General features: G+C 40.8%; 5 protein-coding genes across 5 annotated transcripts in view; 4 read left to right on the top strand and 1 right to left on the bottom strand.

Moving 5' to 3' along the window:
• The window catches only part of LOC104812468 (glycerol kinase), a 2924-nt gene extending 1548 nt beyond the window's left edge, over positions 1-1376 (bottom strand). The window contains exons 1-3 of the mRNA XM_010539628.2: positions 1113-1376; positions 405-626; positions 14-310 (exon numbers count right to left, since the gene is read on the bottom strand). Of these exons, the coding sequence (XP_010537930.1) occupies positions 14-310; positions 405-626; positions 1113-1246 (653 nt within the window). The 5' untranslated portion in view covers positions 1247-1376. The remainder of the gene's footprint in view (positions 1-13; positions 311-404; positions 627-1112) is intronic.
• Positions 1377-4863: 3487 nt separating this feature from the next.
• On the top strand, positions 4864-9221 carry LOC104812467 (pyrophosphate-energized vacuolar membrane proton pump 1). Its single transcript, XM_010539627.1, has 8 exons — positions 4864-5208; positions 6231-6805; positions 6896-7275; positions 7370-7456; positions 7547-7877; positions 7974-8384; positions 8607-8666; positions 8777-9221. Exons 1-8 carry the CDS (start codon positions 4950-4952, stop codon positions 8981-8983), a joined length of 2310 nt encoding a protein of 769 aa, XP_010537929.1. The 5' UTR covers positions 4864-4949; the 3' UTR covers positions 8984-9221.
• Positions 9222-9480: 259 nt separating this feature from the next.
• LOC104812465 (arogenate dehydrogenase 2, chloroplastic-like) lies at positions 9481-10911 on the top strand. The gene has a single exon (XM_010539625.1). The coding sequence runs from the start codon at positions 9692-9694 to the stop codon at positions 10742-10744; it is 1053 nt and encodes a 350-aa protein (XP_010537927.1). The 5' UTR covers positions 9481-9691; the 3' UTR covers positions 10745-10911.
• A 265-nt stretch (positions 10912-11176) lies between these two features.
• Positions 11177-13094, top strand: LOC104812466 (calcineurin subunit B-like). Its single transcript, XM_010539626.1, has 7 exons — positions 11177-11503; positions 11603-11681; positions 11793-11917; positions 12065-12161; positions 12368-12477; positions 12700-12774; positions 12910-13094. Exons 2-7 carry the CDS (start codon positions 11624-11626, stop codon positions 12958-12960), a joined length of 516 nt encoding a protein of 171 aa, XP_010537928.1. The 5' UTR covers positions 11177-11503; positions 11603-11623; the 3' UTR covers positions 12961-13094.
• A 608-nt stretch (positions 13095-13702) lies between these two features.
• The window catches only part of LOC104812464 (EIN3-binding F-box protein 1-like), a 5297-nt gene continuing 2851 nt past the window's right edge, over positions 13703-16148 (top strand). The window contains exons 1-7 of the mRNA XM_010539624.1: positions 13703-13811; positions 14472-14697; positions 14774-14902; positions 15011-15218; positions 15480-15626; positions 15910-15984; positions 16062-16133. Coding sequence (XP_010537926.1) covers positions 14503-14697; positions 14774-14902; positions 15011-15218; positions 15480-15626; positions 15910-15984; positions 16062-16133 — 826 coding nt within the window. The 5' untranslated portion in view covers positions 13703-13811; positions 14472-14502. The remainder of the gene's footprint in view (positions 13812-14471; positions 14698-14773; positions 14903-15010; positions 15219-15479; positions 15627-15909; positions 15985-16061; positions 16134-16148) is intronic.

Below are 16148 nucleotides of genomic sequence, written 5' to 3'. Positions count from 1 at the left end.
CACTCCTATGCCGAGGGTCTTCAGGACATCGTTGTCCCAGCTGAGGGTCCTGAGGTTCATCAGCATAGTTCGAGATGCGTTAGTGACGTCAGTGACATGCAACCCACCGTCCACACCGCCGGTCATGTTCCAGATCAACCATGTGTCGATGGTGCCAAAGAGTGCATCCCCTTTCTTGATAGCCTCTTTGACAGCATCCACATTTTCCATCAACCAAATCAGCTTCAGCGCTGAGAAGTAAGTGCTTATGGGCAGGCCACATGTTCTGACGAAATGAGTTCTTCCCCCTGATAGTTCTTTCTCCAGTCTCCTGCAAGATCAGACACGTTTCTCCCGTGAGTCATAGTCCCCTGAAACAGATTGAGAGAGTATCAGACACAAATCCAAATGGTGAGAGAACATACATGCAGATAGAACTGGTGCGGGCGTCCATCCAGACAATGGCATTGTAGAGAGGAAGACCAGTGGATTTGCTCCAGACAACGGTTGTCTCTCTCTGATCCGTGAGCCCAATGGCCTTCAAGCCAGCGTCCACGTTATGCCCATCAGCCGTGGCCTTGTCCACAGCCTTTGCAACGCACAGTTTGACACTCTCCAGTATCTCCATTGGATTGTGTTCCACCCATCTTCACCCCCATCACAACCATATCATTAGACAGACAGACAAAAAGTTCAGACAGATTAAAAAACACAAACTTTTGGGATCAGTTCGAATCAAAAGTCCCAGATTTAGACAATTTCCAGACTACAAGGAACACTTTCTTAGATAAAAAGCATTCCTTTTACGTCAATGTGTTAATTGCGTCGAATTCATCGTATATGTATTACGCGGCTTATATACCCAAAAACATTGAAGAATCCGAAGGAAATCCAGAACGTAAAGATCGAACAAAAGATTCGGATCACGCATTCACAGCCTATACACGCATCGTCAAATTTCGATTCCCGAGTTCTAACCACAGACACTTTTGCAATTCCCTATCAGAAAAACTAGATACGCGATCAGAAGACAGATCACGAGCCATACGCTTCATCTCATAGGCTTTAAGTCAAATCTCATAACGCCCGAGTCAGGTGTGTGTGAGAGAGAGAGAGAGAGAGAGAGAGATTACCCAGCTTCGGGATAGTACTGAGTGAACTCGACCTGGTGAGATCCAACGGAACGGGCATGATGATCGTAGATGATGAATCTGGTGCTGGTGGTTCCCTGGTCGATTGATCCGATGAACCCCTTGTCTCCTGACATTTTTCTATCTTTTTCGTTCTTCGAGTTTTCTTGGGAACCAAACAGAGGAATTGCGTATTTATATAAGGAGAAGAATAGGGGGAAGGAGAAACAGAGCGTTGAACAAAAATGGGGGGAGAGAGAGAGAGGATGGGAACGACTTTACTCCGTCAGAGATTATATCGGAAAATTCACCATTTTATCCATAAAAAAACTTCATTATCATATCTTTAGTTCACGTGACAACGAATTCCGTGATGCTTGGAAACTAATTTCCCTTTTATATTCACCCAACATATATTTTACCTACATATACTGATATACACACACGGAATGTTGATGTCATCGACACTGTATTTACTATTTTATCCCAACTCTTCGTTTAGGGTTAACGACAATAAATCCCATATTTTTGGAACAAAATCCATAATTTTTAGTAACAAACACTGGATTTTCCTAACCAATAGCACGTTTTCAAATTTCTATCTTTGCAAAACTCGCTTTCTCGCTAAAAAAACGGATTTTTTCCCCCAAAATTGTGATCAACCTTCTATGCGTAGTTAAGTTTGGCATTTATAATATAGTTTGATTATATTCTTATATACATATATATAACCAAATCGAAGAGACTTGTGCTTACAATTTTTTTTTAAAAAAAAAGATTAGCATGTTGGCTACATGCCATGCCACGTGGCAATCAGTTGAGATTTTTTGGGGGAAAAGTCAGAACAAACTATAGATAGCTTCGCTGATATCAGACTGCCACGTAGATATCTTAAATTGGATATTTGGTCACAGTTCTCATCGTTGACTTTGACTCCGCGGACACTCTAGTCCATTCGGAGAGACCTGAAAAGCGTGAATAATTGGAGATGGGTTTAATAATGATTCATAATCAATGGGAGCATCAGGCGATTAAAATTATTAGTTATTATCGAAATTTATATTTTCTTATTGTAACCATTAGCCAATTACCCAAACGCCGTATAATAACAAGGGACCACGACGTGATGAAAATGACCCAAGATTTAAATAATGCCTTTATCCAAAAACATTGTATTAAATGCCAACGCTAGTTTCATAAATATATATATATATATGAGAAGAAACCATGGGCCCTTATTATATCTCGTCCTTCCATAGTTAGGCCTATATGTTTTATATTCGCCAAAGGCCTAATATTTGTTATGCAGAAAGCCCATTTAACAACAATTATCCACGTCACAATTCTGCTATAATTCCCATATGAAATGCGGTATATATATATATGTATGTATGTATGTATGTATCATGCATCATGTATGTATATGTATGTATGTATGCAATAAGGTTGCGATTTGCAAAGGTGAACAAAAAAAACAAAAAGAATAATTAAGTAGCAGGAGAGGCCCATGACACACTCCTATTTCAAATAATAAATACAGAGTGTATTGTTATATATATGCTTATATGTAGAGACATATATAAAGCTGAAAAAAAGGGATATGGCAACCATTCCTAAAAATGCCATGGAATCTCGAATATCCCCTTAACTCTGTCTTGTCATTTTTTTTTTTCTCTAAGGCATCCATATATTATTATGTATTTTATTCGAAAATGAAAGGAGTGCAAGGCTGTAATTATTCCGCGGGATAAAGGTTATATCCGATATTCTTATTCCTATGCATTTTATACCTCAACCAAAAGCTTATACGAACTCTAACACGTCATAATCTTGTCATTTAAAAATGTAAAATTATATGAATTTACAACAAAAATAACCATCGTGATAAATTTAAGTGAAAAAATATATATTTTTTTAAATGATTGTATTTGTTGGCGGAAATATAAAAATAAAAGGAATTATCGTATTGGGACGTGTGTCGGTGACGAAACCGAATCAGAGGCAGGAGTTAAAAAAAGATACAGCTGGATCGTTGGATCTGACGAATCCTCAGACCCACCAATCCGACGGTCAGAAATCGTTTCTCTGTGCCCCACGTGTGGACCCCTCTCTCTCCTCACAGTTCACTTGTCTCGCTCCCTCTCTCTTCAAGACAAAGCAAAGCAGTTTAAGTTCCTACGAAAACAATATTTCTGATGATCTCGATCACAATCACATGCAAGTTGCAACCACTAAAAATGATATATTTATTTTCTCTAAATATATTTATTTTCTATTATTTTCCTTTAAAACCACACTACCTTATATAATAATATATCACACGTTGATATATTCAATTTAATTAACAATCATATTCTTTAATATTTCGCATGCTCAAGGTCAAAATATCTATTTAGATTTTGTATTGATTCAGTTATTATTTTTTTGGTACTAATCACCGTTATTACCTTGTTGTTGTTTATTGTATCTTACTGGCTTTTAGTCGCATATCTACACCTAAGTTTGGTGCGTTTTCATTTGCCATAACTATAGGAAAAACATTATCATTATGACAACCATGCATAACGTATTATAGGTTGGAAAAAAAGTCCATCGATAGCTTTTATTTTTCGGACTATTATTATGAAATATTGCTACATTTAAACCGTACGTGCCCCGGAAAATAATATTTGATAGGTCATATATTATCATGTGTAAATAATATTTATATGATATGTTTTCCTGATTTGTTGGAAGCCCCAACAAATGAAACCAAGAAGAAACAAAGGAGATGAAGCATGAGTGAGTGGGCATCGATGGCAAAAAATAAATAAAATATTTAACAAAAAAATAAAAATAAAATAATAGAATATTATCCGATTTGCGGGTTGCACGCCATTCAATATACACACGCAAAGACGTCATAGCCGTTCGGAAATGCTTCCGCTATATCCTCGGTTTATTATTATTTTTTTTTTGGAATTTTAGTGAGGACCATGGCATCTTAAATGCACCGATTCTCCGCCCACTAAATGAAAATATTATATCTTACAAATGTTTATAGATAATACTAGCTATATATATATATATATTTATGAAAGTTCGAACGTTTATAAAACACTGATGGAAATATGAGCTTATTATATATGGATATATGCATATACTCTCGTCAATTTGTAGATTTTTTTATATGGTAATATTATCATAAGCAACAAATGTTATTCTTATACCAAATTGGCCAAATTGGATAAGACTAAGAATGGGAGATAATCAAGGTGGATAAGTACAAAATTTTAATTATAAACTAATTTATTTCCATTACATACGTAAAATTATTTACGGTATCTATAATAACAAAAAGACGATAACATTACCAATCGGATCCGACGGCTATAAGCGATCTATGCTAGTGGATGGTCCATTTGCCCTAGAATCAACGGTGAGGATTGGCCTAGGCGCATCGTTCGTGATTATCATCGGTAGATGCAAAGCTACGCCAGATGGGACTCGAAAAGGACGGGAGGATAAATGAGCGCGTTCCTGACACTTGGCGCGTCCGAAACACGCGCTGCCACGTATTTATCTCGTGTTACAGATATCCATACGCTCTTTTGGAGCTACAGGTTAAAACCGTTAGATCTGAGGAAGAAAGATTCAACGGGTAAGATGTGCTGAGTGTATAGTAAGAACGTTGCGCTATAGCGCACCTAATTTCGACCTTCATTCTCTGACGGGAGCATCCGAGAGCATTCTTATAAGACGACACGATATCTCACCGAGTAGCTTCAGTGCTTCTCCTCGTTCTTGTTTGGCGCATCTCTCTCTCTCTTCTGATTCAAAGCGTACGGACAACGGAGAGGGATGGTTGCGGTGGCGTTGTTATCGGAAATGGGGACGGAGATCGTGGTGCCGTTGTGCGCCGTAGTCGGGATCGTGTTCTCGCTCGTCCAGTGGTTCCTCGTCTCACGCGTGAAGCTCACCGACGACAGGGGCGCGTCGTCCGGCGGAGCTAACAACGGCAAGAACGGATATGGCGATTACCTTATCGAGGAAGAGGAAGGGGTTAACGACCAGAGCGTCGTCGCCAAGTGCGCCGAAATACAGACCGCTATCTCTGAAGGTGAGACTTCGCAAGACAGATTTCAGATCTTACGGTTCTGTTCTTAGATCTCGTTTTGTTTTGGCTCGTTGCCGTCGTGGTAAAAGGTTATTATTTGAAATCTCCTGTTTGGCTGAAGGGAAACAATGGGTAAGTTTCGAAATCTTAAATTTGGTCCTGTGTATCTAGAACTCACTTTGCTGGGTTTTGAACATTCTTAATCCTTAATGGTTGTTATGTGCAACCCCAATCATGTTCCATGAGTGGTTGTTTTACTCGTTAACAGACGTGTTTTTCTCAGTCGTAAGAACCTCTGTCTAGAGTTAGTTTGGGTGTTGATTGTATTTTGGCGTTGGAAGGAAGTACCGTAAGCTCATATGAGTGCCGAGTTTTAGAATCCATTTGGGTGTTGGGTTACATGGTAGCCTGGTCTTAAAGGTAGCTACTTTAATGGCCGAGTAATACCTACGTTTTTGTTTTTGTGGGGATTCTACTTTACTTATATTAGACGCGAACTTTAATTTTACATCAGATCTGTAAAAGATAAAATTTTTTCGGGTCTGTTGAAATGTAATGTTTGGTTAGATATCGTTATCTTGTTCGGTCGTGTTTGTGTTTGCAGTCCCCTACTCTCATTGTTTTGTCTCATTTAAGAAAACGTGTTTTAGCTTTTTGAGTTTGGTAGGGCATAGCTTATGAGTGTTTCACGTGCCCCTTACGTGGATCAGGGATTATATTTTTGTAGTCTTGTATGGTTGTGCGTTTCATGATGAAGGATCTTTTCTGATCTTGGAACCTAATTTTGGGCTTCTTTAATCTAACTTATTAAGTTGTTGAATCTTGACTCTTTTTTTGTTTAGAAAACCTTATTTATTTGTGTGGCCGTGTTGTATACGCTGGTAAATTATATTTTGGGTTTGGAGTATTACATTGCTGCAGTTAAAAACTTTTGTATTCAGTTCTATATCTAGCTCAAAACGGTTTTATACATCATTTGTCTGTGTTAGTATACTGGTACTTATTGGTGTCTCTGTGTGGAACAGGTGCGACCTCTTTCCTTTTCACCGAGTACAAATATGTCGGTGCCTTCATGGTTCTGTTTGCGTTTCTTATCTTCATATTCCTTGGCTCTGTGGAGAGCTTCAGCACAAAGAGCCAGCCTTGCACTTATGACAAAACAAGAACTTGCAAGCCTGCCCTGGCCACCGCAGCCTTCAGCACTGTCTCCTTCTTGCTTGGTGCCGTAACCTCTCTCCTCTCTGGTTTTCTTGGAATGAAGATTGCCACATATGCGAATGCTAGGACCACCTTGGAAGCAAGGAAAGGTGTTGGAAAGGCATTCATTACTGCATTCAGGTCTGGTGCTGTGATGGGTTTCCTTCTCGCAGCAAATGGTCTGTTGGTACTCTACATTGCTATCAATGTCTTCAAGTTGTACTACGGCAATGATTGGGAGGGTCTTTTTGAGGCTATTACCGGTTATGGTCTTGGTGGATCTTCCATGGCTCTCTTTGGTAGGGTTGGCGGTGGAATCTACACTAAGGCTGCCGATGTTGGTGCTGACCTTGTGGGGAAAGTAGAGAGGAATATTCCTGAGGATGACCCGAGAAACCCAGCTGTAAGTATAGTTTCTTTAGACTGCGTGATTCCATACCTGTTTTTGTTTGATTTTTTAGAATTTAAACATCATTAAGTTGTTGTGTTACAGGTTATTGCTGACAATGTTGGTGACAATGTTGGAGACATTGCTGGCATGGGCTCTGATCTTTTTGGTTCATACGCCGAGTCATCTTGTGCTGCTCTTGTTGTTGCATCGATCTCGTCTTTTGGATTGAACCATGATTTTACTGCCATGTGCTACCCATTGCTCATCAGTTCAATGGGAATCTTGGTTTGTTTGATCACAACCCTCTTTGCGACTGACTTCTTTGAGATCAAGGCTGTCAAGGAGATTGAACCGGCATTGAAACGACAGCTCATCATCTCAACCGCCATCATGACTATCGGAATTGCTGTAGTGACATGGGTTGGGGTGCCGTCATCCTTTACCATCTATAACTTCGGAACACAGAAAGTTGTGAAGAACTGGTAAGATTGTTTCGCTTGCAGTATATCACATATTATTCTGCAGTTTGAAATGTGAATTCTTTGACAAGGAGCATTACTTAAATTGTGGTTCCAGGCAGCTCTTCTTGTGTGTTGGTGTTGGTCTTTGGGCTGGACTCATCATTGGTTTTGTCACAGAGTACTTCACTAGCAATGCATACAGGCAAGAATCTACTTTGATTGTATCAGAGTACTGTTTTTTCTATTCTGGCTTCTATGTTGACCTTTATTTTATGTCCATCCTTCCATGCAGCCCTGTGCAAGATGTGGCAGATTCGTGTAGGACTGGAGCAGCCACCAATGTGATCTTTGGACTTGCTCTTGGTTACAAATCTGTCATAATTCCAATCTTTGCTATTGCTATCAGTATCTTTGTTAGCTTCAGCTTTGCTGCAATGTATGGTATTGCTGTTGCTGCTCTTGGAATGCTCAGCACCATTGCCACTGGTCTGGCGATTGATGCATATGGTCCCATCAGTGACAATGCCGGTGGTATTGCTGAGATGGCTGGCATGAGCCACCGCATCCGTGAAAGAACCGATGCCCTTGATGCTGCCGGAAACACCACTGCCGCCATTGGAAAGGTATGGCCCTCTTCTACTGTTTCATTACTGAATGAAGGGCTTTTGGCAACTTGTGGTTTGTGACGTATGGTATGCATCCTGGTTCGGTGTCTGAAGGGTTTTGCCATCGGCTCTGCTGCTCTTGTGTCACTGGCTCTCTTTGGTGCCTTTGTGAGCCGGGCAGCGATCCAGACCGTTGACGTGTTGACCCCTAAAGTCTTCATCGGCTTGCTTGTGGGTGCAATGCTTCCATACTGGTTCTCTGCCATGACAATGAAGAGTGTGGGGAGTGCAGCTCTTAAGATGGTTGAAGAAGTTCGGAGGCAGTTCAACACCATCCCGGGACTCATGGAGGGTACTGCTAAACCTGACTATGCCACTTGCGTCAAGATCTCGACCGACGCGTCCATCAAGGAAATGCTTCCTCCAGGTGCCCTCGTCATGCTTACTCCTCTCATCGTTGGAATCCTCTTTGGCGTCGAGACCCTTTCCGGTGTCCTGGCTGGCTCCCTAGTCTCCGGAGTTCAGGTAATCTTCTGAAACCGACTCGAAAATGAGACCGTTTTATCTGGTTTTGATATAAAAACCTGGCTAATAACATTGCAAGTAGCTAGAATGATGTGTTTGGTAAACAAAGAAATGAGCATCAAAACTGGTTGATATGAATGATTTGCCAGATCAGGCTCGAATCAATTTGTTCGTCGTCTTTCATATGTTCATGGACACACCCTTTTGGTATCTTTATAACAGATCGCCATATCTGCATCCAACACTGGTGGTGCTTGGGACAATGCCAAGAAGTACATTGAGGTATGTGCGTGTGTGTTTAACAAGTACTTTCCTAAAAGAAAGAGACATAATTCAAAAGAATGTTTTGATCAAACTCTGTAATTGTAAACAAAAAAAAAAAATGTGTGAAGGCGGGAGTATCAGAGCACGCGAGGAGCCTGGGGCCAAAGGGGTCAGAGCCACACAAGGCGGCGGTGATAGGAGACACCATTGGAGACCCTCTGAAGGACACGTCTGGGCCGTCGTTGAACATCCTCATCAAGCTCATGGCCGTCGAGTCTCTCGTCTTTGCCCCCTTCTTCGCCACCCACGGCGGTATCCTCTTCAAGATCTTCTGAACCCACGGAGACTGGATGATGATGATGATGAAGAAGGTTGATTCTATCTCACACTACCATGCCTTTAGGTGATTGCGTTTTTTTATGCGGAGCGAACCTCGAGATGTTTTCCCCTTTTAGATTGTTAGAAACCATAAAAAGAAAGGGAAAAAAAAGGACGTCATGAATTTTTGAGACTTTTTGCTTGTGTAGCTCCACTACTCTCTCGTCTTTGAATCTGCGTTTTGTCCTTTTTCTTTGTCTGTTCTGCGGTGAAAATCGTGCCGTTCTTTTACGAAAGCTCCACACTTTGACGTCTTGCTGAGATCAAAATCAAGAAACAGTGAAAGAGTCTTGATTTTTTTTTTGTCGTTGTTGTGTTATGATCGGCTCTTCGTATCCAAGACTTAAGCTACGCATTTCCCACCTCGTCCTGCCCCTTGGCTCCTGCATGACCTCTTAACCTGGTTACTACTACAGCCAAAGAAAGCATGAGGGCAAGTTCCATTAGAACGAGATCTCAGATTTCATTCCTTGCCGGAAGAGCTCGGAAATGTAATAAATAGTTCAAGGGTTTAGGGTTGTAAGGGTTTGGGGGGTTTCCTTAAACAAATTATTATTTAGGGTCTTTTATGTAAATACTATAAACTAGAGGGGTTGGCCAATTATGTATCCGTATATAATTGGCTAACCCTCTCTTTTATCGCAGTGGTTCCCTTTTCACTCCGAATGATGATTCTCCATTTTTCTCCGGCGAAGCCTCCGCCAAATCTCCGCCGCATTACGCCGTCTTCCGCCGTTTATCCTCCGAGATTATTCCGCATCTGCGCTATCGACGCTGCGCAGCCATTCGACTATGAGACCCAGCTCAAATCGGAGTACCTGAAATCCTCCGCCCTGAAGATCGCTGTCGTCGGTTTCGGCAACTTCGGCCAATTCCTCTCCAAAACCCTAATTCGACAGGGCCACGACCTCCTCGCTCACTCCCGGTCTGATCAATCCGCTGCCGCCTCCGCCGTCGGCGCTCGCTTCTTCCCCAACCCTCACGATCTCTGCGAGCAGCATCCCGATGTCGTCCTCCTCTCCACCTCCATCCTCTCCACCGAATCCGTCCTCCGATCGTTCCCGTTTCAGCGACTCCGGAGAAACACGCTCTTCGTCGATGTGCTCTCCGTCAAGGAATTCCCTCGCAACATCTTCCTCAAGTATCTGCCTGCAGAATTCGACATTCTCTGCACTCACCCGATGTTCGGTCCTGAGAGCGGGAAGAACTCATGGTCGGGCTTGCCGTTCGTCTTCGACAAGGTGAGGATCGGAAACGAAGCTTCTAGAATCGAGAGGTGCGAGAAATTTTTGAGGGTTTTCGAGAAGGAAGGTTGTAGAATGGTGGAGATGAGTTGTGAAGAGCACGACAAGCACGCAGCAGGGTCGCAGTTCGTGACACACACAATGGGAAGGGTTCTGGAGAAATTCGGAGTCGAATCTTCTCCGATTAACACAAAGGGTTACGAGACATTGCTCGATCTGGTGGAGAACACGGCGAGCGACAGCTTCGAGTTGTATTACGGTCTGTTCATGTATAACCAGAATGCGCTCGAACAGCTGGAGAGGCTCGACATGGCGTTCGAATCGATCAAGAAGGAGCTTTTCGGGAGGTTGCATCATGTTTACAGGAAGCAATTGTTCGGTGGTGACACTGATTTGGGAGAAGGGTCGAAGAACACAGAGCTGAAGTTGCTCGGAAATGGTGTCCCCGTGGAAGAGAAATCGTCGCCTTCTTGAGATAAAGTTGCGGGTTTGGTGTGGGAAATGAAAGGTGGGAGATTTAGAATCAAACCCGTTCTTTGAAACCCAGGTTTGCAACTTTGCATGATCTGAGAATGCTCCTTTGTTCAATTGGGTAATGAAAAATCCAAGCTTTTGAGTAATTTTACTTGATTAGTTCTTGATCTAGACAGTACTGTGAGATGATATACAGCTGTCGGCCATGTCCGTCAGATTTTCTGTGCGGAGGGCTCTTATATCATAAAGACTAAAGAGTAGAACTTTCTTGTCTCTTTTTCCCGGATTTTGTATCTCGAGGATTAGATTCTCTTGAGGACCAGTTTTATGCTACGTATCAAGGGTGAGGTCAATTACTGTTTTTTTAAACAAAATGGAGTATTTGTTGATCAAAATTGGTTGGATAAATTAGTGGGTTCAAACCCAACTTACAAAGTATTTGGGCTTCGATTGGGCTGGGGTTTCTTATCTGAGAAGAAAGATCATGCACGAGGAGATGAGTTTTCTTCCAACTTCAGCTCGCCTTTGGATTGGCAAGTGTTCCTTTTTTTTTTTCCTTCTCTCTCTTCCTGTTTTCTGTTTGATTCCCGGGAAAATAGAATCTTTTCTTTTTTCTAGGCCTTGTCCTTCTTGAATTTCCCTCTTCCTGTGCCTAGCTTTGTCCTAAAAATCAAAACTCTCCGAGAACAAAAATCTCCCATTTCGAGTCTAGGCGTTATACGTCAGCAAACAAGAGCTTGAATTCACAGTTCTGCGTTGGTAAGTCTCATTCTGATGCCGGACTAGGTTTCGTTTTCTCTGTCTCGTCAATCATGTTGATCTGATGGATAACCGGTTTGGTCTGACTAATCTTTTCAGACTTCGACGTATAATTTTCAAATGGGGAACGCTTCCTCGTACGATATCGAAGAAGTTCAAAGCCATTGTCATTATCTATGTGAGGTTTCCTGTAATTACGTATCTGACTCTTTCAATACTTACCAATGCAGCATGAAAATCTTTTATGCCTTTGAGTTTGATCAAAATTCGCTGTTATCCATACTTTCAGTTGGGCAGCAGGAAATTGTATCTCTCTATCGAAGGTTTCGCCAGTTAGATCGGAATGCAAAGGGATTTATCTCAGCCGATGAATTCCTCTCCGTGCCCGAGTTTGCTATGAATCCACTTTCTCAGGTTCCCTTTCCTGTGTTGTTTGACATTTATCTTTGAGAATCTTGTTTGGACAGTTTATGATATGTATCTTTACAGAAACTGAATCCACTGTTCAATTGCATTTGACAAGTTGGATTGCTTGTTTACTGAGTTGTCTGATTTTGGCAGCGGCTGCTTAAGATGGTCGAAGGTTTGAACTTCAAGGATTTTGTGGCGTTCTTGTCTGCGTTCAGTGCCAGAGCAAGTGTACGGCAGAAAGTTGAATGTCAGTATAGTTCTTTACATCAGTTAGTCGGTTTGCTTATTTTCACATTCTTGAAACTCTCATTCATATTTACCGGCAAATCTAGAACCAAGAAGACACCTAGTTCGTGTCTTCACTGAATTAAAAAAAAAACAGTTTGAACCCTGGATTCAGTTTAGTAATAAGGTTATATTATATATCTGCTTGATCCTCTTCCATTGCTGTAGTTATATTTAGAGTATACGACACTGACTGCAATGGGAAGGTCTCCTTCAACGATGTCATGGAAGTGCTGGGGGACTTGTCTGGCTCATTCATGTCCTATGAGCATAGAGAGGTATGTTAAAACACTTGTTTCCTCTACGCCCTGTGATAGAACGCTTCAAAAGCCTTAACCTTTCATGACCCAGTTACTGGCCTTCTTCTTTGTTCTCTTCTCTGCGTACCATGCGCATGATTTTTATTCCTGGGCTGTATTATTATAGATAGTGCAAAAAAAAAAAAAAAAATTTGTTCATGAGCTTGTTTCATGTCCGCCTTTACCATAAATGGGGAGCAGCAAGTGCTGGGCCAAGTGCTGAGGGAATCCGGTTACACAAGAAACTCTTACCTGACACTCGAGGATTTTGTCAAGGTGCTTCTTCTTCCCTCTGTAAAAACTTGTTTGCGGTGTGAACTTTGAGCTCCGTGCAAGACCAAGACGACAACCCATTCATTTTCATGGGATATGGAGTCTGATATCAGTCGCACATCTCAACTCTTGTCTCAGGTATTTGGGGATTCTGAGCTGAAAATGGAGGTTGAGGTTGCCGAGGACTAAGCCTCTCAGTTTGAACTGAAGGCAAATCAGAGAATCTTTTCATCAAAGGGTTTCTTGTTAGCTTCTGATAGTTCGGTCCTAAAGGTTTTGTCTGAACTCAAGAAACTGATACAACTAATTTTCATTTACACACTGATACTACTTGTGTTTTTTTTTTTATATATGATTTGATTGTCTGGTTTTGTCAATGCCAAGTATGCCAGTTCTGGTCCACACATCTTTAGGTATGAATATAATCATACAATATGTGCATCTTATCATTTAGATTGAAAAAAAAGAAATATAAATTTTTAGTAACCCATCCGAGTTATATACACACACACATATACTCATTTATTTTCTATCTTATTATCTGTTGTTGCATGCTTATATACACATACTTATATATATATTTTTTACCGTATTGTATTTCTTTGTAAGGCATCAAATCGGTCTAGTTAACGTATGATTTTATAAATGTAAGCAAATAGTTAATTATATATTTTTTATCATGATAAGTACAAACAATTATTGTTAAGTATCGTATATGAATGAAATACCATAAGCAAATATTTATTTATCAACTCGTCCGTGGGACCCATTCTTCCTTCTTATCCTCAAGCGCTTTGGGTTGTCAACACCCAAGCCCAAGCCTGCCTCAGGGGTGATTCATCGTCCACGTGTCGCCTGATTGTTGGTTCGAACTTAGGTTCGGCTCATGGCCACTTTGCACCCTTCTATACTCTTGCTTCTCTCTTCTTCCTCAGCTTCTTCATCGTCTCTTCCGGAACAACCACCGTAGGAGGGAAAAAATCAATACACTGTAAAACGTTTTTCCTGGAAAATCTGGGATCGATCACGACGATGAGCTGGTATGTATCGTCTGATTCTGTTTGTTTCCTGGGAAAATCGATCGTCCAGTAAAACTGTTTCCCGCAAAACAGTTCCGTTTCACTTTGCCCCCTTTTTTTTCCCGATTGAATTTCACAATTTTCTTTGGAATTCACTTTTCAAAGTTCTTTTTCTACATGTTAATATGTTTAGATTTCGGTTTCTTTTTCAGAAAAGATTGTTGCTTTTGTTTCATTTTTTTTTTCGACTGTCTGGAAATTATGCCCCTCACCCTCATGTAGTGTTGATTCTCAAGGACTTTTATCTTTTCTTCTCTTTTTTTTTTTTTTTAATTTTATTTGTGTGTTTTTCTATGATCGATGGAGAGCATGGAGTTGTGGCAGATGGATTTGTTTGGCGTCTCTACGGGATGATCACAACTAACTTGTGTTGCCTGAAAAATCCATACGATAAATACAAATTCCTTGCAAGTTTCCATTTTTCTTTTTCTCAAACTCAGTGTATTGTTTTCGCTTTGGAGAAGATCAATTTTGTCTTTTGAAGCAATACATACATACATACATATATATATATATATGTATATATATTCCCATTTGTGTGTGACCAAGCAAGCTTAGGGGAACTTGGAAATTGGTTCTGATAAGTGGGCGATCAAATTTTTGTTTTTTTTCATTTTCTAGAGCAAGTTGTTGGATTTTCATAAACTTCATCATGGGGGGAGCTTGTTCAAGGAAGAGAGATCAACAGGATGAGGAGATTTTAAACAGAGGAGTCTCTGGAAAATACTGCAAAAGTTCTAGCTCGAAGTGGTTAGCAACTTCGTTCACTAGGCCTGGTTTTGTTGTTCAAAGAAAAAATGGTGAATGCCCAACACTTATGGAGCTCTGCCTCCGCAAAATAGGAGAGGTACATTGTCTTCCACTCATTATTTCAGGGCTTTAATCTTCATTTATTATCCGGGAACTGACTGTTTGCTTCGCAGGACATTGATAGATACTCCAAATTCTCTGACTTGCCAAGGGATATCAGTCAGCAAATCTTTGATGAACTGGTGTACTCTCAACGGTTGACTCTGAAGTCTCTCGAGGCATTTCGAGACTGTGCAATCCAGGTGAAACTCCTCAGAGATAGTTTTGTTAACGAATGCCTTGATGTCCGTGTCGTGTCCAAATGGTGCGGCCAGTGTCTTTTGGCTGATTCCTGATTTGTGCAAAAACAGGATCTTTACTTGGGAGAATACCCCGGTGTAAATGATGACTGGATGGATGTCATCTCCTCTCAAAGCACATCGTTGCTTTCTGTTGATTTTTCTGAGTCTGATATCACGGACTCTGGCCTGGCTTATTTAAAAGGTTGCAAAAATCTGGAATCCTTGAACTTTAATTTCTGTGACCAGATATCAGACCATGGGCTAGAGCTTCTCAGTGGTAAGCTTTTGCTTTGTTTTCTTGTTTATTGTACTGTATGACAACACAATCCATTATGCCTCTCCTAATTGGTGTAATGAAACTTTAGCTCGTATATGTTCCATGGAGGTTTCCTGTTGATGTTTCGCTACACAATAATTGTGCTTTACAACTTTTAAAGTTGCATTTGGAGAACTTTTCAAGGGATTTAAAGGATTTTTATGTGCTATACTACTGGCTGCAGTCTTTCACTTTCTTGATTTCTGTGATTAAACCTTCCAGGCCTCTCAAATTTGACAAGCTTGAGCTTTAGAAGGAATGCTGCAATCACTGCGCAAGGAATGCGTGTTTTTTCCCGTTTGGTTAACTTGAAGAAATTGGATCTCGAGAAATGCCCTGGCATTCGTGGTGGGCTCGTTCACCTTCGAGGTACAAAACTGCTTGTTTGTTATTTTCTATCCCCGTGTTTGGTCTTCATTTCTCTGTCTTCACTATTACTTGGGCTGTACATGCTATGTGCATACTGATGGATCAAGTTAGGTGGGTTATGGATTGAATTTGTGAACCACTTAAGGTTACAGGTGTGGATATTGGTTTGCGGTCAGACTTGATAATTGCTGATATCGATCATTCTATCATTTTTTCACATTTTTTATGTGGAATATGCTGTACTATTTTATTTAGCTTACATGTAGTTTTCTGTTTTTTCCAGGTTTAACTAAATTAGAATCTCTTAACATAAAATGGTGTAATTGCATTACAGATGCAGACATGGAGTCTCTTTCAGGTAGCAGCAACATGCATCACCTTCAGATGTTTTTCTATATTTCTGCCCATTTATTTTCTTACCTTGCTTTATTTCAGGTCTTACAAACCTCAAAAGCTTGCAGATCTGCTGCAGTAGGGTTACCGATCTTGGTATCAGCTACCTTAAAGGTATTCAAAGAGCGG

The sequence above is a fragment of the Tarenaya hassleriana genome, unplaced genomic scaffold, assembly GCF_000463585.1.
Source record: "Tarenaya hassleriana unplaced genomic scaffold, ASM46358v1 Cleome2, whole genome shotgun sequence".
NCBI classification, from domain to species: domain Eukaryota; kingdom Viridiplantae; phylum Streptophyta; class Magnoliopsida; order Brassicales; family Cleomaceae; genus Tarenaya; species Tarenaya hassleriana.
The sequence above is the reverse complement of the archived record's forward strand: the minus strand, read 5'-3'. Positions and strand labels throughout refer to the sequence as shown.